This window comes from Chinchilla lanigera, unplaced genomic scaffold (genome assembly GCF_000276665.1).
Source record: "Chinchilla lanigera isolate Chin_1 unplaced genomic scaffold, ChiLan1.0 scaffold00066, whole genome shotgun sequence".
Lineage (NCBI taxonomy): Eukaryota > Metazoa > Chordata > Mammalia > Rodentia > Chinchillidae > Chinchilla > Chinchilla lanigera.
In genome coordinates this window covers 615189-638775 of record NW_004955467.1, presented here as the reverse complement: position 1 = coordinate 638775, position 23587 = coordinate 615189, and the positions used below count along the sequence as shown (strand labels likewise).

At 53.4% G+C, this 23587-nt stretch overlaps 2 protein-coding genes across 6 annotated transcripts in view; one reads left to right on the top strand and one right to left on the bottom strand.

Moving 5' to 3' along the window:
* Slc5a10 (solute carrier family 5 (sodium/sugar cotransporter), member 10) overlaps window positions 1-23587 on the top strand; it is a 73322-nt gene that overhangs the window by 15666 nt on the left and 34069 nt on the right. For 2 of the 4 annotated variants that reach the window (XM_005399285.2, XM_005399280.2), the window contains exons 2-9: window positions 3860-3931; window positions 4322-4426; window positions 4816-4875; window positions 5611-5715; window positions 12974-13079; window positions 13323-13403; window positions 14932-15137; window positions 19215-19350. In XM_005399285.2, the coding sequence (XP_005399342.1) occupies window positions 3860-3931; window positions 4322-4426; window positions 4816-4875; window positions 5611-5715; window positions 12974-13079; window positions 13323-13403; window positions 14932-15137; window positions 19215-19350 (871 nt within the window). The remainder of the gene's footprint in view (window positions 1-3859; window positions 3932-4321; window positions 4427-4815; window positions 4876-5610; window positions 5716-12973; window positions 13080-13322; window positions 13404-14931; window positions 15138-19214; window positions 19351-23587) is intronic. The other 2 variants (XM_005399284.2, XM_005399282.2) reach the window with 2 other exon arrangements.
* The window catches only part of Fam83g (family with sequence similarity 83, member G), a 28741-nt gene continuing 20268 nt past the window's right edge, over window positions 15115-23587 (bottom strand). The window contains exons 3-5 of one of the 2 annotated variants that reach the window (XM_013522189.1): window positions 21802-21926; window positions 19859-21125; window positions 15115-15581 (exon numbers count right to left, since the gene is read on the bottom strand). In XM_013522189.1, coding sequence (XP_013377643.1) covers window positions 15210-15581; window positions 19859-21125; window positions 21802-21926 — 1764 coding nt within the window. In that variant the 3' untranslated portion in view covers window positions 15115-15209. The remainder of the gene's footprint in view (window positions 15582-19858; window positions 21126-21801; window positions 21927-23587) is intronic. The other variant, XM_005399278.2, reaches the window with a different exon arrangement.

Sequence of the window (23587 nt, the reverse complement as noted above, 5' to 3'; positions counted from 1 at the left end):
TTTTTTATCATTTTTTATTTTGTTTAATTGTTTGATCAATCTTGCATTCTTATATCTTGTAATCTAAGCAAATTCATTGAAGGTAACAATATGTAATCTAGCAACCACTATTAATTCCTATCATTTTGTTTTGAAACCCTATATCATTTTTATTGTTTTTTCTTTGTTTTGTTTTTGTCTATGTTGTTTTTATTTTGTCATTTTTAAAATTCTCTTTAAAATTTAAAAAAAAAATGAAAAAAATAGCATTTATGTACACCCATAATAAAATCACTGAGAGAGAAATTAGGGGAACCATATCTTCCACAATAGCATCAGAAAAAAAGGAATACTTAGGAATTAACCTAACCAAGGAAATTGAAGACCTCCACAATAACACTACAGTACTCTGAAAAAGATGAAAAAGAACATCAGAAACGGATGGACAGCGCATATGTAGTCAAAATGACCATACTTCCAAAACTGTTATACAGATTTAATGTAATCCCAACCAAAATGCCAATAGCATTCCTCATAGAACTAGAGAAAGCAAACCTGGAACCTATGTAGAACCAGAAGAGACACAGAATAACAAAAGCAGTTTGGGGCAACAAGGAAAGACAGGAGGCATCACAATCCCAGACTTGAGGTTATAATACAAAGCTACAGTGATTAAAAAAAAAAAAAAAACAAAAAAACCATTGTATTGAAAAAAACAAAACAAAACAAAACAGACTTGTGGATCAATGGATCAAAACAGAGGATGCAGAAACAACTCCAGGCACACTCAGTTACTTTATCTTTGACAAATGGGCCAACTACTTTCACTGGAGGAAAGATAGCTTCTTTAACAAATGGTGCTGAAAAAATTGGCTATCCACCTGCTGAAGATTAAACCTAGACCTGTATCTCTCACCATGCACTAAATTAAAATCAAAATAGGTCAAAGACCTAAATATTAAAACAGAGCCAGGTATGGTAGCTCACACCTATCATCCCTGCACTCAAGAGGCAGAAGCAGGAGGATCACCATGAATTTGAGACCAGTCTGGGCTATGTAGTGAGTTTAAGGTTAGCCTGAACTACATAATGGGACCCTATCTCAAAACAAACAAACAAAAAATAAATAAATAAACAGAAACACTTAATCTGCTGGAAAACAAAATAGGTAAAACTCTTGAAGACATAGTCGTAGGCAAAGATTTTTCTACATAGAACCCTGGTTGAATAGAACCCAAGAAATAACATCAAAATCCACAAATGGCATCACTTCAAATTAAAAAGCTTCTGCACAGCAACAGAAACCATCAACAAAGTGAAAAGACAACTTACGGGAAGGGGAAACAATTTTGCCAGCTACTCCTCAAAGGAATATATAAAGAACTCAAAATATCATACCCTCCTCCACTTAAAAAGTCCAATCAAAATGGGCACTTGAAATTAACAGACACTGCTCAGATGAAGGAGTACAAATGGCCAATAAATACAGGAGAAAATGTTCAACATTGCTGGCCATTCAAGAAATGCAAATTAAAGCAACACTGAGGTTCCACCTCACTCCAAAAGGAATGGCTATCTTCAAGAAATCAAACAACAACAAATGCTGGAGAGACTGAGGGAAAAGGAACGCTTCTCCATTGTTGGTTAGCATGTGCAAACTGGCACAACCGCCATGGAAATCAGTGTGGAGGTTCCTCAAAAAACTAAAACTAAAAATTTCATTTGACCCAGCTATTCTCCTTCTAGATACCTTCCCAAAAGAGTTACAGACATCATATTACAGTGATATACACACACCCATGTTTGTAGTAGCATAATTCACAATAACTAAATCTTGGAATCAGCCTATATGTCCATCAACAAATGAATGGATAAAGAAAATGTGGTATTTATACGCAGTGGATTACTACTCTTCCACAGAGGATAAACTTGAGTTCTTTGTAAGAAAATGAAGTCACCTTAAGACTGTAATGTTAAGCAAAGTAAATAAGACATACAAGCATAAGTATTGCATAATTTCTCATATATGAAAAACCCAATAAATAATGAAGTGCAATAGGAAAGAAAAAGAGAGAAAAATTCATTGCCATGTAGCATGGCCCGTGTATCTAAAAGTGTACCTTGATTCAGTACAGTGATGGCAAACTTTTTAGGCTTTCAATGATACAAACAGCCCACTGCAGCACTCATGCTATAGGTTCACTACCACCAATTTCTTTTCTTTTTTTTTTTTTTTAAAGAATAAAAGAAGGATAACATAATAATAGGGGGGACTTAGCAAATTACACACAAAATGGTAGGAAATTATCAATGGTTATCATTTTACATATTATTGTCTACAAAATAGTTTCTCAGGAAAACAAATAGACAAATAATAGTGAGTTACAGACAAAAGAGGTAGGAGATTATCAAGAGTTGTTGTACTATACTTTGGTATCTTCAAAGTGGCTTCTAAAGAAAATAAATAGAGCTATACATGAGTGACCTATTGAAAAATCATTAACTCTTCTCAATGGGTGTTGTAGGAAACACATAATAATAAACATACATCCATTTATGAAATAGGATAGGAACATTACAAACTTTACACAGTTATGGATAGATTAGTAGGAAAATATCAATGGCTGCTGTAATACGTGGTGGTATCTTCAGAGTGTCACTACCACCAATTTCATATATTGTTTTTTGTGTTCTATATGCTTATTGGTCCATTGTTCTGGCTATTATTCTGTGTTTATGATAATTAACTTGGTAAAGACTTATGAAATAAATAAACAAACCTGATGCTGGCAAAAAAAAAAAAAACCAACATTTTAAGCCTGTTTTACTGTTCAATTCATGGCATTTAGTACATTTAAATTGTTGTGGAACTTGTAATTCTATCTAACCAAAACATATTCACCTTCCCAAAAGGAAATCCTTTCCATTCTTCTCACTCCCCATCTCCTGGGAGCTGCTAACCTGTGTTTCTCTCCATGGATTTGCCTATTCTAGACAGCATAAAAGTGGAATTACATATGTGTAGCCCTTTCTTTCTGTTGCTTTCACTTAGCATAATATTTTAGAGGTTTATTTGAGTTGTACCATGTGTCAGAACTTCATTCCTTTCCCTTTTTTTGGTGTCAGGAATAGGATAGCTTTATTTTTTTGATAACTGAATAATATTCCATTATATGGATATAATACATTTTATGTATTTATTCCTTGGTTGATGGACATGTAGGTTGTTTCTATTTTTGGCTATTCTGAGTAGTGCTACTATGAACATTCCTGTATACATTTTGGGGGGGCAGTACTGAGAATTGAACTTAGGACCTTGTGCTTGCCAGGCAGGCACTGTACCTCTGAGCTATTTCCCTGGTCCTCTTGTATAAATTTTTATGTGGACATCTGATTTCAGTTCTTTTGGGTATAGCCTAAGAGTGGCATTGCTGAGTCATATGGCAAGTCTATGCTTTTGTTTTTTCTTTTTTTTTTTTGTAGTGGGGACTGAAACAGGGCCTCACCTGAGCTCTACCACTGAGCTACATCCCCAGCCCTTTTTATTTTATTTTATTTTTATTTTTATTTTTTTGTTTTTTTTTCCAGTACCGGGAATCGAACTCATGACCTCGCGTTTGCCAGGCAGGCGCTGTGCCACTGAGCTAAATCCCCAGCCCCTATTTTTTATTTTAAAATGGGGTCTTGCTAAATTGCCCAAATTCAAACTTGTGAGCCTCCTACCTCAACCTCCCAAGTAGCTAGGATTATAAGTGTGTGCCCCTATGCCCAGCCAGTGCTTAATTTGTTTTGAGGCCCTGCCAACCTTTTTCGGAAGCAGTACGCCATTCCCAGCAGCCAGGCCAGAGTTCCAATTTCTGCCTCTTTACTGTTCTTGTAGTCTTCTTGTCGAGCCAGCAGGAATACAGTGAGTGGCTACTTCCTTGCAGGCCGGGATATGACATGGTGGCCGGTGAGTGAACCCTGACTTATCACACCCCTTCCTTCGTCTATGGGGCTGCATCCAGCCTGTAGGTCAGCTGCCATCTGCATCCCTGAGGTCATTTCATGAGTCTTCCTCATCCAAAGTCACTCCTCGGCCTGGCTCAGTGGACCAGGCTGAGGCTGGCGGGAGAACCCAACGGGGCATGTAGGGCTGGGCTGATGGAAACTGGGTAAAGGGTGGGGATCTAGCATCTAAAAGCTTGGTTTGTTTCTTGGCTGTGTGGCCAGCCCTGGGAAGCCTAGGCTCCTTACCTGTAAAGTAAGAATGGGTCCCACTTAAGTGTATGAAGCTGTTGGGTCCAGGGTGGAGCATGCATGGGGTGCCTGCCACTGAGCAGTTCTCCTCTTTCCCTTCCAGATCGGAGCCTCCCTCTTCGCAAGCAGTGAGGGCTCTGGCCTCTTCGTTGGACTGGCTGGCTCAGGTGCAGCTGGAGGCCTGGCTGTGGCAGGCTTCGAGTGGAATGTGAGCCCCGGAGGACAGGCACAGCCTGTGGGAGGGCTGGGGCACAGGGTGTGGCAACCATAACCAGTCCCTGGATGCAGGCAGCCCCCAGCCACATGTGTCAGCCCACGTCCCAGCAGACTGAGCAGAGGTGTCCCTGGGCAAGCTATTCATCAGGATATCAATGCACTGGATAGCACCATTGGACGGGAGCTAAAGGCCTGGGCCCAGGCGACTTGTCAACAGAAGCCGGAACAGAGAAGGAAGGCCTGTCCGGGTTCTCACACCAAACCAAGAAATCTGGGAGAGATAGGACCCCAGACCACTAGTTCTTACTGCATCCAGCTGTGTTTAGGGGCAGGTGTTTGGGGGCCCACACAGATATCCCTCACCTGCCTCTGTTCCCACAGGCTACATACGTGCTCCTGGCGCTGGCATGGGTGTTTGTGCCCATTTACATCTCCTCAGAGGTGAGTCTGCTCCTGGGAGCTGAGCCTTGGGCCAGGTTGGTGGTGGTAGGCAAGGTGCCCAAGGCCTCATGTCATAGCTGGGGAACCTTCCAGGCTGAGTTTATCATCAGTCCAACTCCCGTCCCTGTTGGCCCACTAAAGCAGGCTCCCTTGGACCACAACCTGCATGCCTGTGGCTCATTCCCACCGCCCCGTGGGCAGCAGCTCAGGGTAATGCTCCATCTACTTGCATACCCGTGCAGCAGAGCTGGGTAGCATACCTGGCTCCACATCCTTGACCCCCCACCCCTCCTTCAACCCCACCCCACTGTCACTAAGCCCAGTCAGAGTCCCTCCCTGGGTCTTTTCCAGAGCCATGCCTGCTCACACCTCAGGCTGCTCTCCATCGAGCCTTATCCTAGCTCCTCTGGCTTTGTGACCAGGCTTCCCAACTTGTCCCTTTTGTTCTCAGCTGAGGCTTCTCCAATCCATCCCTCATCTCAGCCCTGAGGAGCCGATCCCAGTGTGCTACTCCCCTGCCCGGAGCCCTAGGAGACAGCCGGAACTGAGCCTGGACTTTCAGGCTGGGGCTGGAACTGGGGCTACAGTAAACGCCCTTGCCATTGCTGTTGCCCTTGAGAGGCTCACAGCCGCTTCATGTGCCAGGAAAGAGGTGGAACTATCGGGATGGGACCCTGCCCTGAATCCTGGGCACTGTCCCCAGGAATGCCTAGTCTTCGCCCTGTGCCTTCCCAGATTGTCACCTTGCCTGAATACATTCAGAAACGCTTCGGAGGCCAGCGCATCCGCCTGTATCTGTCCGTCCTCTCCCTCCTGCTGTCTGTCTTCACCAAGATATCGGTGAGCAGCTGCTACCCAGCACACCCTGGAAGCATACCTTATCTGGGGGCCTCCCAGAGGGACCTAACAGCCTCTGCCTTGTTTAGCAGAGAGAAAAACTGAGCCCCAGACAGGGACAATGGGTCACATGGCAAGTCTGGGGCAGCTGATCCAGAGTCCCTGAGCTGTCAGCTCAGCTGCCAACGCTACTGGGTAGGAATGGTAAGGGCTAGACCTGGTGTCTTCCTTGCAGCCGTCATCAAAGTGTGCCCCACTAGAGGGCGACAAAAGCCCATATGGCCTCCGCCAGGTCTGCATTTGCAGAGAGCCACCACCTACTTCCCACCCTGGTCACTGTGGGCAGCTCCGTCCGTGGCTTCAGCTCTCCCTCCTGGGTCTGGACCTAAGATTAGCAGGAAGCCCACCTCAAATGTCAAAGTCAGTAGGAGCCCAGAACCTGTGTTGTCATAGCCCTGATTTTACAAACAGAAAGACTGAGGCCCAAGGAAGGGAAAGAATTCATCCCAAGCCTCTGCGCACAGCTTCAGTGATACCAGGCCCACACACACTGTCATCATTCTGAGTCACCATGGGCTTCCAGCCTCACTCAGCTTCAGGCTTCAAAGGAGCCTGGGCTTCAGGGCTGCTTATTCTGACGGAGGCAAAGGCCTTGGCCAATCTCTGAGCCTCTCTAAGCCTCAAGTTCCTTATTTGTAAGAAGGGCTGACAGTGCCACCCTCTCAGGTCTGCCTGAAGGTAGCTGAGGACCTGCATATGGTCTGGGGGATGTGCTCTGTGGTGTCTAGCTCTCTCCTTAGCAGCAAAGTCACCCCCTGTCCCTATCTGCTCATTTCTGGGACTAGGAAAGCCCAGGCTTGGGGAAGACATGGAGGCTTCAGATGCTGAGGTCTTGCTGGTCCGCCAGGAGCTGTGGGAGCCCCTCGAGGGAGAGGAGTAGCCTGAGAGCACCAACCAGAGCCCTCCCTGGGCCCTGCCTGGAGTCTGGCTGGGCACAGGCCTGCCCCCATCCTCTTTAGGTCCCCTGTAACCTTAGCCTTGCCTCCCCTTTGCTCTGTGCCTACAGGGCCACAGAGTGGGGGCGGGCTCCTCAGAGCATCTTGTCCTTAATGTGGCCAGTTTCTGGGGACTGTTGGCAGCAAGCATCATACCATCATTACTAGATGCTCTCGAGGAATCCTCATAGGTTCTCTTCCTCAGTGGATTCCTTTAGAACCTGAGAGACCTGGCCTCAGGCTGCCCTTGAAGCTGAGTTCCAAAATTGTCCTTCTCAGTCTTCCTCACTCTGCTCATCTCCTGGGCCCACCTCTCTGGAATCCAGATACACCGAAACAGATAAAACCTGGCTCCACTGTGCCCTGGCCCATGCTGTCTAGTAGGAGGCATATAGAGAGAGAGGACAGACAAGTGTGGACTTCAGAAAAGGAAGTGATAGGCATTGTGAGGAGTGGGGATGTCTGACACGGGTATCTTTGGAGGAAGGGACACTGATGGGGGAGGAGAAGAAATACCGAAGAGCGAGACAGGACAGTGGAGGACATGTTGGGGGCAGTTGGGTCAGGAGACTTAGAACCCGGTGACCACTAAGTCGGAACTTCCCAACCAGACAGGAAATGGTGTGAGGGCTTGGGGTGAGACACTGGGCAGTGCTGGGGACTGAGGCAAACCAGGGGACGTGCTCCAGCATTCACAAAAACAGAGGCAGGTGCCACGCTCGGCTCTCGGACCACCAGCCTTCCACTCCTGGCCTAGAGGGCTGCAGTGACAGAGGAGACTGAGGAGCTCCAGCTGGAAGAGGTTGAGGAGCCTGAGGGGCACGGAGTGTCAGGCAGGGGGATGGCAGGCTGCTGGGGCGAGTCAGTGCTCTCTGGAACCTCCCAGGTGGGTGGCTGGGTGGGGCTTCTGGAATGGCTGGAGCAAGTTCAGCCAAGCTGGAGGGTCCTTAGACACTGTCTTCCCACATCCTTTACAGATCTGACCAGAGACCTGGTCAGCCCCTGTCTCTTGGCCAAGGTCATGGCAAACCAGACAGAGATATGTCAGCACCCTGCCTCCTACCCCAGGTGCCAGGCCACACATAATGCTCCCGCCCTCTGCAGCCAGGGTGCGGTGCTTCCAACTCCGCCTAGCGATGGGAGTGATTCAGAACACCCTGTTATAAAAGGGGATCAGCCAGTCACATCAAGGCCAGGCTTCAGGACCAACGCCAGGGCTGCGGGGATGAGGCAGAGGTTGACTCGAAAGGAACACTTAATTGCTGGCTTGGCTGGGGAGGGATCAGGGCCGCCCTGGTTGATGGCTTTGGAGTGGAGCTGTTTGAAGTGTGTGCTCTCCACTGGCCCTCAGAGTGCCTGACCTCACTGGGTGGAGTCCCAGGAACACGTTCAACGTCTGCACATACAAACTGTTGCAGACGCAGCACACCCAGATGGGTCACGGGCCGCCGTCCTGCAGACAGGACACTGACCTCCAGAGAGCACTGTGAAGCCAGGCACAGGGGTCACCACCGGAGCGCCAACAGGGGGCTGAGGCGCAACTCCACCCTGCCAGGCTCTGGGCTCCTGGAACTAGGGGAACCGGGCAAGACACCCCATGTCCCTTAAAGGCCCACTGTGACCCACAGGCCTTCCGTCGTGTGGCCCCTGCTGCTTCTCTGGCCTCTCCTGTCCGTCCTCTTCTGCCCCCCGGACACTTCCTCCAGCACACCAGTGTTCCTGCCTGAGGGCCTTTGCACTGGCCGTGGCCTCTGCCTGGAAACCCCTCCCCTGATGCCCAGGTGGCTCCCTTACCTCTCTCGTCTTTCAGTTCTTTCTTTGCTCCCACCCTGGCAGTCCTGCCCTCTTCTTCTCTCCTTGTTCCTACCCTGAGGCTGAATAACTGACAGGGGCATCTACAGTCTACCTTTCCCACTTTCCCGTGTTCGCTGATATAATCCCAGTGTTCCGCCCGCACACCTCTCCTGGGACTGAGCTCAGGAACATGCAGTGGTCAGCACACTGGTCTGTGAAGGGCCAGACAGTGAGTATTTTCGGCTTTGGAGCCACACAGTGCTGGCCCAACCCCAAGCTTCTCCCTGGCAGACTGGCCGTGGAACCACGAGAACTAGAGCTGGCATGGGGCCCTAGGGCGCCTCTCCTTATCTGGGAAAACATGCCTACTTACTGTGCACCTACTATGTGTCTGGTTCTGGGCAGGCCTGTCGAGCACCCCGCAAGTGCTTTCCAGGCAGACCTGACGTGTAAATAGACCCATACAATCACAACAAAGGGTAAAACACGACCGCAGAAGGAAAGGGAGAACCGGGGAGAGCTGGCGGGGCGCAGCTTCCCGCACAGCGCGCAGGCTGGTGCAGGCTGGTGTGGACATGTCGACATTGCTGCTGTAGTGTCCGAGACAGGAATGACGGCAAGTCCACCGAGCCAAGGAAGCTGCTGGGCTGGGGCAGCTCCTCGGAAGAGGCGTAAGGATGGCGACTGCGGCCTGGGCAGGCACGCCAGGTCCACATTGTGCTGGGAAGAGCCCACCAGACGCAGAGTCCAGGCTGAAAGGGGCTTCTGGGTTGGGCAGAGCCTATCGGCTGGGCGGGGACAGGATGGGTGGACTTATTTCTTGCACCAATGCAGGCCCCTCTAATTCTCTGAAGGACCCTGGTGGCAGAAGGACCAGTGAGGGCTACAGAGAGTGGACGCATGTTAGGAGAGAATCCTCAGCAGTATACGGCTGTGGAAGGCAGGGAGTATAGTAAAGGCAGGAAGCTTCTGTTCCAAGCCCCTGGCGGACAGGTATGGCAGGGCCCTGGGGCAGGGGACTCGGGAGACAATTTGGGGGCAAATCACCCAATGATCTTTGTTAAACGTCAGTGCAGGGTCCTCTCTAGGTTCTCCACCACCCTTCTTACCCAGACTCCTGTTTCCAGTAACTGAGAGATGGAATGAGGCTGCTTCTTGCGCATGACAGCTGAGGTTCCAGGCTGTGCAAGCTGCAGGTTAGCCCCAGCCTACCCTGTGCAGAACCATGCTTCTTGTGGTACTGGGCTCCATTCCCCACATGTCCCTGCTGGTGGCCAGCTGGTGCAAGGAGCACAGCCGCTTTCTGGGACTACAGGCCTCTGAGCAAGGTATTTCCTTCTCGGTGCCCAAGGCTGATGATCCTGGGAGACATCAGACAAGTCAGAGCATTAGATTAAACACATGAACATTTAACATTTATCAAAGATGGCAAGGCAGGGGGCTGGGGATTTAGCTCAGCGGCAAAGCGCCTGCCTGGCAAGTGCAAGGTCGTGAGTTCGGTTCCCGGTACCGGAGAAAAACAAAAAAAAAAAAAAAAAAAAAAAAAAAAGATGGCAAGGCAGCAAGGGTGTCCTGGGGATGCCTAGGGCCTGGAAGACTGGCAGGGTCTGTGGGCACAAGACAAAGGAAGCAGCCTACCAATAGAAGGAGTGGGCAGTGTGGGCGCCATGCTGGGGGGGAGCAGGGAGGAAGACTGAGATGGAGGGGACTCCCAGGAGCAGGCAGCCAGCCAGGACCCCAGACATCAGCCTGCAGCGGGGGCAGATGTTTGAGTCTGGGTGGATCAGTGGCTTAGTCCTACTGGTCAGTGGCTTGGACTGAGGCTCTGGCTTGCCCTAGGCCCTTGGGAGTGACCCTTCCTTGGGGATGCACATGTACAGTGCTGGTTTTTCTGTTTTGTTTTGTTTTTTAATTGTAGCCCACAGTTTTGACACCATGGGCAAGTTCCTCTGCTGTCTTGGTCTTGATAACTGCAGCTGTGTCTTCAGAGAGGTGGATTACACTGCAGCTGTTCTTGTGGCCACCCAGAGAGGGCACACAGAGGAGACGAAGGCCCCTCCGAGGTCGGCTGGCCTCCCTGCCAGTCTCTCTTGCCCGGCCGGCAGGTGGCAGGTGACAGGTGAAGAGGGCTGCAGAGATGAAGCGCCAAATTGATAGAAACAGCTGTGCTTGCGCCATGTCCACTTGCTCATTTTACAAATGAAGCTCAGGAGGTGAAATGACCTATTCACTGAGTGACATGGCTGGGACACCACAGGCCAGGGACACAAACCCAGGTCTGTGCAACTGTCAGCTCCTGCCAGGCGGCAGCTTGCCTGTGTCCCCAGTAAAGAGCTTAAACTGCAGGAGGGTCAGATGGGACCAGGGGATATCTGCACTGGGGACTGCTCTGGGGTACAGGGAACTGCTTCTTTGCAGGACCTGTTGACATCACATAAGATTGGTCCTACAGAGAAGACACAGTTAAGGTCTTGCCCCGAAACCTTTGCCTGTGCTGTTAGAAGCCTGCCACCACCAAAGGAAGGGAGGGAAGACCAACTATCCATGATGAGATATACTGGTCAGGACCTGGGTGGCTGGGTGTGGAGGATGAGAGGCAGAGGCTGGGACAGTAAGGGCAGAGGAGGCTGATGAATCAAGGCCTAGAATGACAGGGCATAGAATGAAGGCTGCTGGTCTCTGTGGCCGGAGCCTGAGGTCAGGTGCGCAGAATAGGGCTCTGTCCCTCACAGCTCGGATCCAGCAAGGAGTCCTGAGCAGCAGTTGGAGGACAGCCAGATGGGGGAAACTGGTACAGCAGGCTCGTGACCCCCACCCCTGCCTTGTCTCACCAGGCAACTCAAGTGCGGATGTTTAGCAGAGAGGGGCTTGCTAGACTTTGACAAGTCCTGTCCCCTTCCTGGGCCTCAGTTTCTCCTCCAGTCCTATGGAATGGGATCTTAGAGTGTTTCCTCTTCTGATGCCCAGCACCTCTGGGCTTCAAAGCTCAGTCTGGGGGCTGACCCCTCCCATCTTTCCCTGAGCATCTCCGCTCCCACCCCACACACTGCTGAAGCAGGGACTGCAAGGAGAGGGCAAGTGTTCTCTGGAATCATACGGTCAGACTCCAACCTGGCTGGCCTCCCCCAGAGTAGGAACGATACCAGAGGAGAAAGGTAGGGGACACCACCAGCTTGGAGCTGATCCTGCTCCTCAGCTGGGCTCCGTCTGGCCTCTGACATTTGGACCTTGGTTCCAGGAAGAGCTGGGCGCTCTGATTTGGAGTAGGCCCTTGGGAGCTCAGAAGGCTCCACGTCTCCTGGGCCCTGGGAAGGCCAGGCCTGGTACGAACATCCCACACACCTGTGGGCTTAGCTAACCTTCCTGTGGGAACCTTGGTCCCAGAATATATTTTGGGTCACTCCCCGCTGCTGAGCCATCAGTTCAGCAGGTTTGGAAAGGGATGTGGTGGGGAGCCCATCATCCAGCCCGAGGTCCCATAGGGCAGGTCTCTACCCTTGCTCTTTCTGGGCCCAACTGCCAATCGGAGGGTGGGATCATGGTCTATAAGGCCCTTCCCATACTGAGGTTGCCTCACCCCACCTAGAACTTCTGCCCCATAAGTAGTCCCAGAATCTGGATGACAGAGCTTATCTAGTCCAGCCCTGGGACCAGCCTCTGCCTGTGATGTGTACCTGAGTGCTACTGCCTTCAGGGCTGATCCTCCTGGGGACAGTAAACAAAACTACCTGACTCCCCATGGTACCTTTTCACTGAGGCCTGCTAGTCCCTGGGCCTCCCCCACAGATCCCTTGGGAATCCCTGGAAGTAGGCAAGCTGAGCTGGGAGGAGTCCACAGGGGGTAAACAGAAGCCTTTAAAGACTTCCAGGCTCAGGGTCTGAGAATGTGTGGTTGAGCAATCTCTAACCCTTGCAGCATTTGTACATTTGCTCTGAGCTTCAAAGACTCCTGGTCCAAACGCAGATCCTGCACTGGGATCCTTCTTCCATATCCTGCTGGTCTAAGGGCCTGGGGCAGAGGTGGATTTTCCTATCCACAGGCTTCCTTTCTCAGATCAGGGACCCAGACAACCAGGCCCAGTCTGGATAGGAGAGTGACCACACACACAGCAAGATCCCCCTAGGAACCAAGGGGACAGGGCTCTGCCTTTTATGTCCCTAGTTGGGGCAAAATTCAATAACAACACATGGGTGGGCGTTGACCACTCTGAACTTTATTAATGACAGTAATGTTCCCTGTACATCTGAACACAGCACACAGCTGTCCACAGCCAGCTCTTCCTCCCATCCTCAAAACAGCCCCAGATATGGGTAGGCAGGCAGGCAAAGGTCTCCCTTCTTCATCCATGGGACACCCAGGCCCAGAGAGGGCCTCACCTGGGTCACATGGCCAGTCAGTAGCAGCATCTGGGCTCCGAGCCCTGGGGCTCACAGTAAACTCCAACCTGTGCTTGGACTCTGTCCTCCTGCAGATTGACCTGTACGCCGGGGCCCTCTTTGTGCACATCTGCCTGGGATGGAACTTCTACCTCTCCACCATCCTCACACTCTTCATCACAGCCCTGTACACAATTGCAGGTATGTGCCACCACAGGGAGGGCCTGCCCACCACCCCATGGCTCCATGGAAACCAGGGGATGTATGCGGGAGGTGGAGAGCCATTTCCTCCCACAAGCTCCAGGGAGTCCTAGGATTAGGGATATGACTGCAGGTGCTGGTGCTTCTGCTCAGTTTACCTATCAAAAGCTCTGCGAGTTGCCTCCTAGGTCCCACCTCCCTCAAAGCCAGGGGAGCCCCTTCAGCTACCTTATTCCCTTGCAGGTGGCCTGGCCACGGTGATCTACACGGATGCCCTGCAGACAATCATCATGGTAGTGGGGGCTGTCATCCTAGCCATCAAAGGTGAGGACTGGAGCCTCAGTCCACAGTGGGGTGGGGCTGTCCCAGCACTTATGGGGCTCATGAGGTCAAGCCACTAGGCAGTCCTCCCTGTTGGCCCCCTGCAGTGATGGACACTGCATGCCTGCCTCCTGCCTGCCCTCACTGCCCAGCTCTTGCCAACTGCACACTGGAGAGAAGCTGACTCAGGAGCATAGAGCTGGCCATGCCTGCCCTGGCTTGGGGCTTGACAGACGGGTGTGGAGCACACAATTAGGAGACCACAGAACTGCTTGGGCGTCACCTCCAATTGTTCAAAATCATGTACAAACTCCTAACAGGTGATGCAGCCTCCTGCAAGACAAAGGCTATAAAAGGGGAGTTTAGACATTGTCAATGCCAGTCTGAACAAACAAAAAAGCTCATAGGGCAGTCCCAGGAGGTAGTGAGTTTCCCATCCCTGGAAGCAGGCAAGCTGAGCTGGGAGGAGCCCACAGAGGGTAAACAGAAGCCTTTAAAGACTTCCAGGCTCAGGGTCTGAGAATGTGTGGTTGAGCAATCTCTAACCCTTGCAGCATTTGTATGTTTGCTCTGAGCTTCAAAGACTCCTGGTCCAAACGCAGATCCTGCACTGGGATCCTTCTTCCATATCCTGCTGGTCTAAGGGCCTGGGGCAGAGGTGGATTTTCCTATCCGCAGGCTTCCTTTCTCAGATCAGGGACCCAGACAACCAGGCCCAGTCTGGTTGTGACCAGAGAATGACCACACACACAGCAAAGCCACAGTCAGGCCAGAGCTTGGCTATGCAGAGCCCTCACCCTGAGGTAGACAGGAGCAGTGAGAGAACAGATGTGCTCTGGACTCAAGAGAAAAGACCCCTAGCTGCGCGTGGTGGCAGACGCCTATAATCTCAGCACTTGGGAGGCTGAGGCAGGAGGACTGTTTCGAGTTCGAGACCAGCCTGGACTACAAAGTGAGCTCAAGGCCAGCCTGAACTGTATAGGGAGACCCTATCTCAAAAAGACCAAAAATAAAAAAGGGGAAAGCCACCTGGCTGCAGCCTCTCCTGCCCAGTAGGCTGAGTGTGGCCTGGAAGGAGCCACGTCACCACTAGCTGTTCTTAGCTCTACCGGAATTACACTCTTCTGTAAGCCCAGGGCAGGACTTTAACACTTCACGTGCCTCAGGCAGGTCCTCAGGATGCCAAGAAAAACGATTTTTGCTTCCTTGAGTGCCAGAGAATCCCTTACCTGAGGCCAACAGGCATCTGAAGACCAGCAGTGATTTCCACCTGGCCAACAGGATACCACGGTGCCCACGTGCAAAATGCTTATTTAATAGTATTATTTTAAATACAAATAAAATAGTTATTTTAAATTCACCTTGTTTTCTAAACCCCCTACTCACCACACCTTTCCAAATACCAGGAAAGGCAAGGTGGGAAACACTCCAGTTTGATGTTTTATGAAGTTACCTGTGAGATGAGGCTGATGAGAGCTGCAGTCAGGGCCGCCAACCACTACATGGTCCCTGTCTCACCTGCCCCCTGCAGCTTTTGCCCAGATTGGTGGTTATGAACAGCTAGAAGCAGTGTATGCCCGGGCCATACCCTCCAGGACCATTGCCAACACCACCTGCCACCTGCCACGTGCAGACGCCATGCACATGTTTCGGGACCCCCACACAGGGGACCTCCCATGGACTGGAATGACCTTCGGCCTAACCATCATGGCCACCTGGTACTGGTGCACCGACCAGGTGAGTGTCAGCATCAGCCGCCCCCCCTCCCCTCCAGAGCAGACTCTGGTGGGCCCAGCCCAGGCTGGGCTCCTAGGGGTCCTTTTGGTCCCGGGGGGCCTGGGCCCTCCGCTTAGAATCGGATGAGGCCCACTGGCTGCCACTTGACTTGGCCTTTAGGTGCTTTGACTGGGACAGTTTGGAGTACGGGATTCCGAAGGGACTTGGATACTCATCAGCAGCCCTGCCATCAGCCAGGATGTAGGTGTTCCGCGCTGGCCTTGGGCTCCCAGGATTGGGCAGTACACGGGCTATTGGGCCAGTCTTGGGCTGCCAGGGGTGGGGCCCTCCCATAACCAGGCCAGCTTTCCTTGGAGAGCTCTGGGTGCCATCAGCAGCAGGGCGGTAGCGGGGGGGTCCTGGGGTCTTCGAGGCAGGGCCCCCATAGCGGTGGAGGTGCTGGCCCTGGGAAAAAGAGAGCAGAGCATGAGGGCCTTTGAGTGCTGGGCAGGGCAGCCCTCTGCTCCTCCGTCCCGTGCAAGAGACTCTCACAAGCATGCACTTCCCTCCTGGTTCTCTCAACAAGGGGCCAGTCACTCTGTGTCCATCTCCTCATCTGTCACAAGCAGTCATCCTGCCCTGTGTGATTACAGTAAAGCGAGCTCCGGCCACCTTTCCTCAGGGCCCCCACCCCCGCCTCTTCTATCCATGCAGTACAGGCTGGACGGGGTTGGAAAAGATCGAAAGGGGTGGCTGCAGGCAGAGCTTTCCTCTCTTCTACCCCATCCACGCCTCCAGGGCCAGCCCCAGGGGAACCCTCACCAAGGCCAGCAGACCTCAGGCAGCCACTGACACTAATGTGTGGGTGCTCAGTGCCTCCCACCTTCCCTGTGAGGCAGCCAGGCCAGCCCCATTCACGAGCTGGGACACTGAGGCCCAGAGACGGCCAGATGTGCACCAGGGAAAGCGCCTTTCCTGGTTCTGTTGGTGTGTACCCAGAGGTCTCCCTAGGTTCCCCGAGTGGCAAGTGATCTAGGCAGGGAGGTGTCAGGTGCTTTGGGAGACAGCCTCAGTTTCCCCATATGTAACATGTTGCCCCTAAGCAGGGCTTCTCTCCAACTGGCATGCCCTAGATTCTTCCACTGCCTATGCCTCCTTCCTGGATTTCCAGGGAAGAAGGTGGCTCCCAGCGTGGGTCCCAGGATGGCTGAGGGCCAGCCCAGGTTGTGGAAATGTGGCAGTGAAGGGTGTGCTAGTGTGTGGGCACCCTGGCTAGGCTGAACCCTTCACCCCAGCCACCTCCTGCGCCTTCCCAAGAAGCGCAGCCTGGCAAGGCACAAGCGTCTGGGTGGGACACCATTCAGGGTATTCTCCCATGAAGACAATGAGTCAGCAGGAAGCCTGGCCTTAGGTCGGGGCTGCACAGGCTTCACTGCATAGATAAGGTGCCCGAGGCCCAGACAGGACAACCCAGGAGGCAGAGACGGGACCCTGCAGACCCCCCAGGTGGTCAGAGCACCAGCCAGCTTTCAGGGCTGATCACAGGGCCCCAGTCTTGCCTCCTGTCCTCCTCCCTCTCCCTGGGGCAGCCTAGAGTATATGGGCCCTTGGTCCAGCCCCCCTCGAAGCAGCCCTGGTGGCTCTGGTGCTGCTCAAGCTTCCCTCGTCTCTGAGTGGCTCTTACTAGCACCCAAGGACTTTTGGGATACCTAGGGGTCTGACTCCAGTCTATTCAGGATGCTGGGATCATGGCAATTTTTGTTTTGTCTTTGTACTTTTCATTATCTTCAGGCTCATGCACAGTAAATGACAGTTCTATAATCCCAAACAGCTTGGGATGGTGGCACTTGCCTGTAATCTCAGCATTTGGGAGGCTGAAGCAGGAAGACTGCAGCCAGTTCAAAGCCAGCCTGAACTGCACAGTGAAACCCTGTCTCAATTTAAAAAAAAAATTCCAAAACAAAAATCAGTAGCAAATGAAGTGCAGGTCAGAGGACACAGCTTTGGCCTGGTTCTCGCCTAAACTCTGCCATGACCCCCTTTCCCCTGCCCAGCCTCAAAGTCCCATCTGCAAAACAAAGCAGTGTGCAGACAGGATCACCTCCTCAGGTCCTGCCAGCTCTGAAGGCTCTCAGGTCTCTTGGCTCTTGGGTCCCTGGTCTCCTGCAGAAGGTGTGGTGTAGCCAGGTGTGGTGGTGCACACCTGTAATCCCAGCACTCCGGAGGCTGAGGCAGGAGGATCGTTGCGAGTTTGAGACCAGCCTGGGCTACAAAGTGAGCTCAAGGTCAGCCTGAACTGCATAGCGAGACCGTGTCTCAAAAAAAAGTTGTGGTGTAAGATGGAGCATCTTCCTCCAGGCCAGTGGTAACCACTCAACCCTAGCAGTAACCGCAACCCAGCTGTGGCTGGCTGGCAGTCACACCCCAAGGGAAGACTGAGATTCACTAAGAACCACATCTAGCAAAGCCCTGGGCAAGCCAGGAAGAGCTAGGCCTTCCACAGGCAGCCTTAGTCCTTTCAACAACCCTTGGGCTGGGGATAGTAACCCAATTTGCAACGGAAGGCAGAAGTTCAGTGAGATAAAATGGCCAAATCTGGGACAAGGCAGCAGCCCCACAGGAGGGAGAACAAAGCTGGGACTGCACACCCTGGGCAGAAGTGCTCTGACGCGGCAGCTCACTGACATCGAGGAAAGGGTCCCAGTCCCATGCCTGACTCAGGAAGGGGGACTGCTGCCCTCCTGATGGGTCTCAGGGCTCACAGAAAGTTAGCCTCAGTTTCCCCAGGGCGCAGTGCCTGTCCCTAGCTGCTGTGAGCACAGGATGAAGTAAGGAACGACCAATACCCCTGCCAGCAGTAGAGGACAAACGTGCAGGCTTCCCTTAAATGGTGACTGGGGCCCAAGGTTCCAGCAGCCGTAAGAGCGGGCCGGGCCAAAAGAGCCTGGACAGGCTTCCCCGTGCCCTCCTGTCCAGATGGGAAACTGGCTCGGAGTGCGGCACTGACTTCTCCCAGGTCACAACAAGCTAGAGGAGAAGCAGGACAGCAGTCAGCTGCCTGCGTCTCCATGGCAGCACCTCTGGCCGGCTTTTCGTCTGTAACGAGCGTCCCAGGAGAGCTCCTTCCAAGGAGTCAGCGCTGGGAGCAACTGTCGAGCCAGCATGCTTGGGAAAGAGCTAGAACCACACACAGTCCCACTCCTGTACTGCAGGTAGTGATTTAAACCATGGAACAGCACAGGAAAAATACATTTTAGAGGTCTAGACTGTACGACCGTGAACATAGTTAAAAAAAAAATTAGAGTAATTGCCTTTAAAGGGGAAACCATAGGGTCTATGAATTATGCCTCAACAAGGCCATTTAAAAAGAGTTACAGTTGGGTTGCTTTGTTTTTGTGCAGCTAGGAATAAAATCCAAGGACCCAAATGTTCTATCACTGAAATATACACCCAGGCTACTTTTTAAAAAAAAGCAGAATCATATCAGAGCTGGGAAGAATCTCAGATGTCACCAGTCTAAATTACAGATCTCACGTCCTCCCATTCTACAGATCTAGAAACTGAGTCTTTTAGGATTTGCCTAAAGTCCCCAGAGACCTCAGTGTCCTTAGGAATCTCTGAGTGATTCCTCTACTGAGGAATCCCTCCTCTACTGAGCTGAAGCTCCCCAAGTCCTCGGTCTGAAAATTCCCAACACAGCTGGCACCGATGTCTGCTCCTGGCACCAGCATGCATGTATATCCCACTTGCATGAGGGTCCAGGAAATGAGGATGGAGAGTGGTGCCCTTGACGCCATCCTACCCAGCACCTTCTCCATCCCTAACAACTGCTGGGGCAGAGGGCTGGGCAGGACCATGCTTCCTCGGCTGGGTTGATGGGCAGACTGAGTTCCTGGGAAAAAATATACTTGCCAGCTGGGGCAAGCCCTTCTTCAGGTGTCCGTGTCCCTCAGGTGTCAGGGTTCTATGATTATCCAGGTTAGGTCCAGGGCTGACAAGACCATGTCCCGTCTCAAACCACCCAAGGCCCACCAGGGAGAAATCCTGCCCCAGGTATCCAGAAGGGCTTGGACCTACTCCCTCTCACCCCACCCACAGGTCATCGTGCAGCGGTCACTGTCAGCCCGGAACTTGAACCATGCCAAGGCAGGCTCCATCCTTGCCAGCTACCTCAAGATGCTGCCCATGGGTCTGATGATCATGCCAGGCATGATCAGCCGCGCACTATTTCCAGGTAGGATAGGATCTGGGTGCTGAGGTGGGGCTGCAGGGTGCCCATGTTCCAAGGCCTTGTCCTACAAAGACCACCAGGAGGAGAGGCAAAAGAAGCACATAAACTGTGGCCCACCATGGGCAACAGAGCCACAAAGGCACCAACACTGAGGTGGCTTGGCACAAGGTTCAGACAAGGACCACTTAGAGCTGTGACCTTGTGTAAAGGGACATCTCTGAGCCCAGCCATTCCCGTCCCTGTCTGCAGCCTCGGGACTGTGCTACCCACATGATAGGCATCATCAAAATCCTAGAACCCCAGGTGTAGAAATGTGTATTTCCTTCAGCTGCTTGAGTCCCCAGCATGATAACAGCCTGTTATGAAGCCCTGTGTGGTTCCTACCCATCCCTTTTCATCAGATGCCCCTCTGAACCCGGGGCATGGTATCCCAGAGCAGTGGCAGCTCTGGGCTCTCAGGCTTCTGCAGTGAGGGACCCCCAGGACCCCTGATGCAAGGGGCCTGACCCACCTGTGCCTCCTTGTCCCCAGAGCGCTGGGCCTGCGTCCTCCTCGATGTGTCTGACTCTTCTTTCGCTCGACCTTGTGCCCACGGGGAGCCAGTCTGGGGTCCAGCAAAGGTCCCTCGGGTTATGTGGGGGGCACTCAGCTGTCGGTGGGGTAGTTGGGCTGGCCCATTGGTCATCTGCTCTGAGTGGCGCCTCCGGAGAGGGACTGAGCGCTCCCTTACCTCGAAGTATTCATCTGACATGGAAGAGGCCACCGAGGGCCGCCGGGGACCAGGGCCACAGCTGGAGCTGCCTGAGAGGCTGTCCTGGTCACTGAGGGTCACATAGTCATCATCATCTTCCTCCTCCTCTTCCCCATCCAGCCCATTTGGGAGCCCTGCTCCCAGGCCATTAGGGTCATCCTGGGTCACAGACAGGTGCTGCTGGAGCAGGGCCTGGTCTGAGTCCACTGTCCTGGACACTCCAAGGTCTGTCCCATTTGGGGTTGTCTCCTCCAGGGCCCAGTCAACACCATCCTGGGCAAGCAGATCACCATCTTTGCCATCCTGTGCAAGTAGCTCTGCCACAGGGACCGTCCGGGGCTTGGGCACTGGAGGCTGTGGCTCAAGGTCCTCCTGGGGGAAGCCATTCTCAGCTGGAACCTTGTCTTTGGGGTTGCTGGGCCCTGGGGAGGGGCGGGCCTCCTGACTCTGCTTCCACAGCTGGTGCTGGGTGCTGGCATGGGCCGTGTCGCGGATCTTGATGCGGTTCATCTGGCTGGGCTGGGGGTTCCAAATGCTGGGGTCGATGATGTTAATGTAGCCCAGGATGTCACTGCCAGGCTCGGGGTCTGGCTCCACCCATGTGGGCAGGTAGTCGAACATGTTGGCCCTCTCTAGGTTGAGCAGTCCTGGGTGGACAGGCAGTGGCAACTCAGGGGGGTCACCTGGCCGCTCAGCCAGGGCAGGGCCCCGCAGTCCTGGGGGCATCTGGGCCGCCTGCTTCTCAGAGGAAGAGGTCTTGGCAATCTCATCAACGCTCTTGGCCTTGACCAATGCGTACTTGGGGTTGACCAGCTTCTTAGCCACAGAGCCTGCAGGCACCAGGGGGACCACAGCAGGCAGCACAACAGGCTCCGGCTCCGGCTCCTTCTCCATGGGGATGTCCTTGAGGCTGACACCCTGTGACATGAGATACAGCTCCTGGAACTGCCGGTCAAACATCTCCACCACTTGGCCGGACAGCACAGAGATCACGTTCCGGTCCGTCCTCGCAGCCGACCATGTAAAGCTGCAATAGAGGTAGGGTGGCACCAGTCATGCACACAGGGCCTGCTGCCTCACTTGGGCCCAAGTCCCCTCCTCTAGTCCTTCCCCGCCCCTACTGCAGCAGGCATCTGGAGAGCCTGCCACACACCCCAGGCCGGTAACCATCAACTACGACTGTGGGCCTGTTGCAGAGCACAAGCACAGCTGTGGGCTCAGAACAGTCACTCCCACGGAGCTGCGGCCACTTCAGCAAAGGGAAACAGCATTATACCACCAGATTCACAAGGCAGATGGAAATCTCAGTCCAGCACCTAAAGGCCAGTGCCGTCACAAAGCACTCTGCCACCACCAACCCCGGGAGTGACTGCAGGGGAGCCTGTGTGATGAGATGTGAAGAACTGGCTGTGTCCCTGAAGATGGCTGTGAGAATGCTCACTCTGCAGGCTTGGGGAGGTGCACCCTGACATGGCTGTACCCTACCTCCAAGCCAGTGACACTGGGGCTGCAGCAACAGTCACCCTGGACAAAAGCCCTCCTCTGCTTGCCTCCAGAGGTAGGCAGGCAGGCCCAGCCACACACACACTTCAGCAGTCTGGAGACCAACAAACGGGAATAACCAGGGCATAAGACATCAGGATTAAAGGCAGAAACCAGCTGGGAACCAGAGGCCCCATGCGCCCAAGCCCCCATAGAGTCACCTGTAGGAGCCGCACACTGCTCGGTCTCCGTCCACAAACATGAACTTCTGGGCCAGGGCGCCTCTGAACTTGGTGGCCGACCGGGTGAAGAACTCAGTTCCCCCACCGCTGCGCACCCTGAGATTCTGCGTTGGGGAACAGGGAGGCCAAATTAGACAATTACAATGTCAATCACAGGGGCCAGGGGTGGGGGCAGCAAAGCGCTGGGGACCCAGGAGGGCTTCGGAGGACGGAGAAGAGGCTGTGAGGCCTGCAGAACGGGTGTGGTGTTCCTGAAACTACAGGGCCCAAGCGGGACACAGGGCGGGGGCGGAGGGACCTGACACCGGTGAAGAGACAGGGCCAGAAAGGACTCAGCTTTGGCCAAAGGACAAAGCTGGTCTACAGAACAGCACTGAGCAGCGCTGAGCAGCGAGGCCTGTGTGGCCAGGCCGGTCTGGGAGGTGCTGCGGCAGCAGTGGAGACTGGCATGCGCTACTCTGTTTGGTTTTGAGTCAGGGTCTCACTATGGTGCACAAGCTGTTCTCAAACTCCAGGGCTCAAGAGATCCTCCTGCCTTAGTCTCAGCCTGGGACTACAGGCACATGCCATCGTGTCTGGCTACATCAGATGTTGAGGGAGAGGGTGATTTTTATACTGGTCCCATGAACAGCTGAGGACTCTGCAACCAAGAGAGGCAGGAAGGTGGTGAGGGGCAGGAAGAGGACCCATCCTGAGCAATCTGGGTCCTGCACTCTTGACCACCATGTGGGTCAACCTTCTAGGTACCTGACCAGCCATGCCTCTCCCTGTTCTTGACACCCTGTCTCCTTGTCCCTGCTGGCACTGCTCCCTCCAGGCAGGACTCACAGCCAGCTCCCTGCTTCCTGAAGGCCAGAACACTGCCTGGCACCCAGGACGGTGTTGGTAAATGGTCAGCAAGGCCCGCTTCCTCAGGAACTTGAGTGGCCTGGCTAGGGGGCAGGTGGAAAGGCCCTCAGGGACCTAGGCAGGGAACAGAGACCTAGAGAGGGGGACCAGAGGAGAGGGGCAGAGCAGGTACAAGTGCTGGTCTTTCCCTGGCCCTGGCCTCTGAGGGGCCTCTCTCCTCAGTGGGGCATCTCTGGCCGGGACTGAGGGCCTGGTGCTAGCTGCCTCCCCTCAGCGAGCCAGTGCTGGCTCACAGCAGACCTGAAGACAGGCCAAGAGCCAGGCCTGGAGGAACAGCCAGGGCTCCCAAAGGGGGACCTCAGCTGGACAGACAACCTGGGGCTCGTCTGGTGCAAGCCATGCCAGGGCTCCTGGACCCCCAGGGTCTGATTTAGGAAGTGTGTGATAAGCTGGGCGTTTCAGTTTTAACTCAGGCCCCAGGGATCTGATACCCACCCTGGACAGGAAACCTCACAAGAGCATGCTGCCTGGCCTGTTTGCACACCTCCTCTGATGGCAGTCCCCCTCCCTCCTAGGAGCTGCGCACTGCCTTCGGGCACTTGGCAGTGATACATTCTTTGTCAGATGGGGCTGTGACCTGTCCCCTCACCCACTCACTGGCCCCCGCTCATTAACTGCCCACATGTTCGCTTGCTCACGACCCCTGCCGAGCGCCCTGGCGGCAGACACAGTGGTGATGGGGACAAAGATCTCGTGGAGGTAAGAAGAGGCAGATGAGTAACAAACCCTCAGGAGTGGCCAGGACCGCCGAGGAAGCAGCCTGGGCGTAGGGTGGCCAGGGGGACTCCGGGGAAAGGATGGCATGGGTCAGGGTAGGAGGGCAAAGCTTGCAGGCGGAGGGATACAAAGCCCGGCA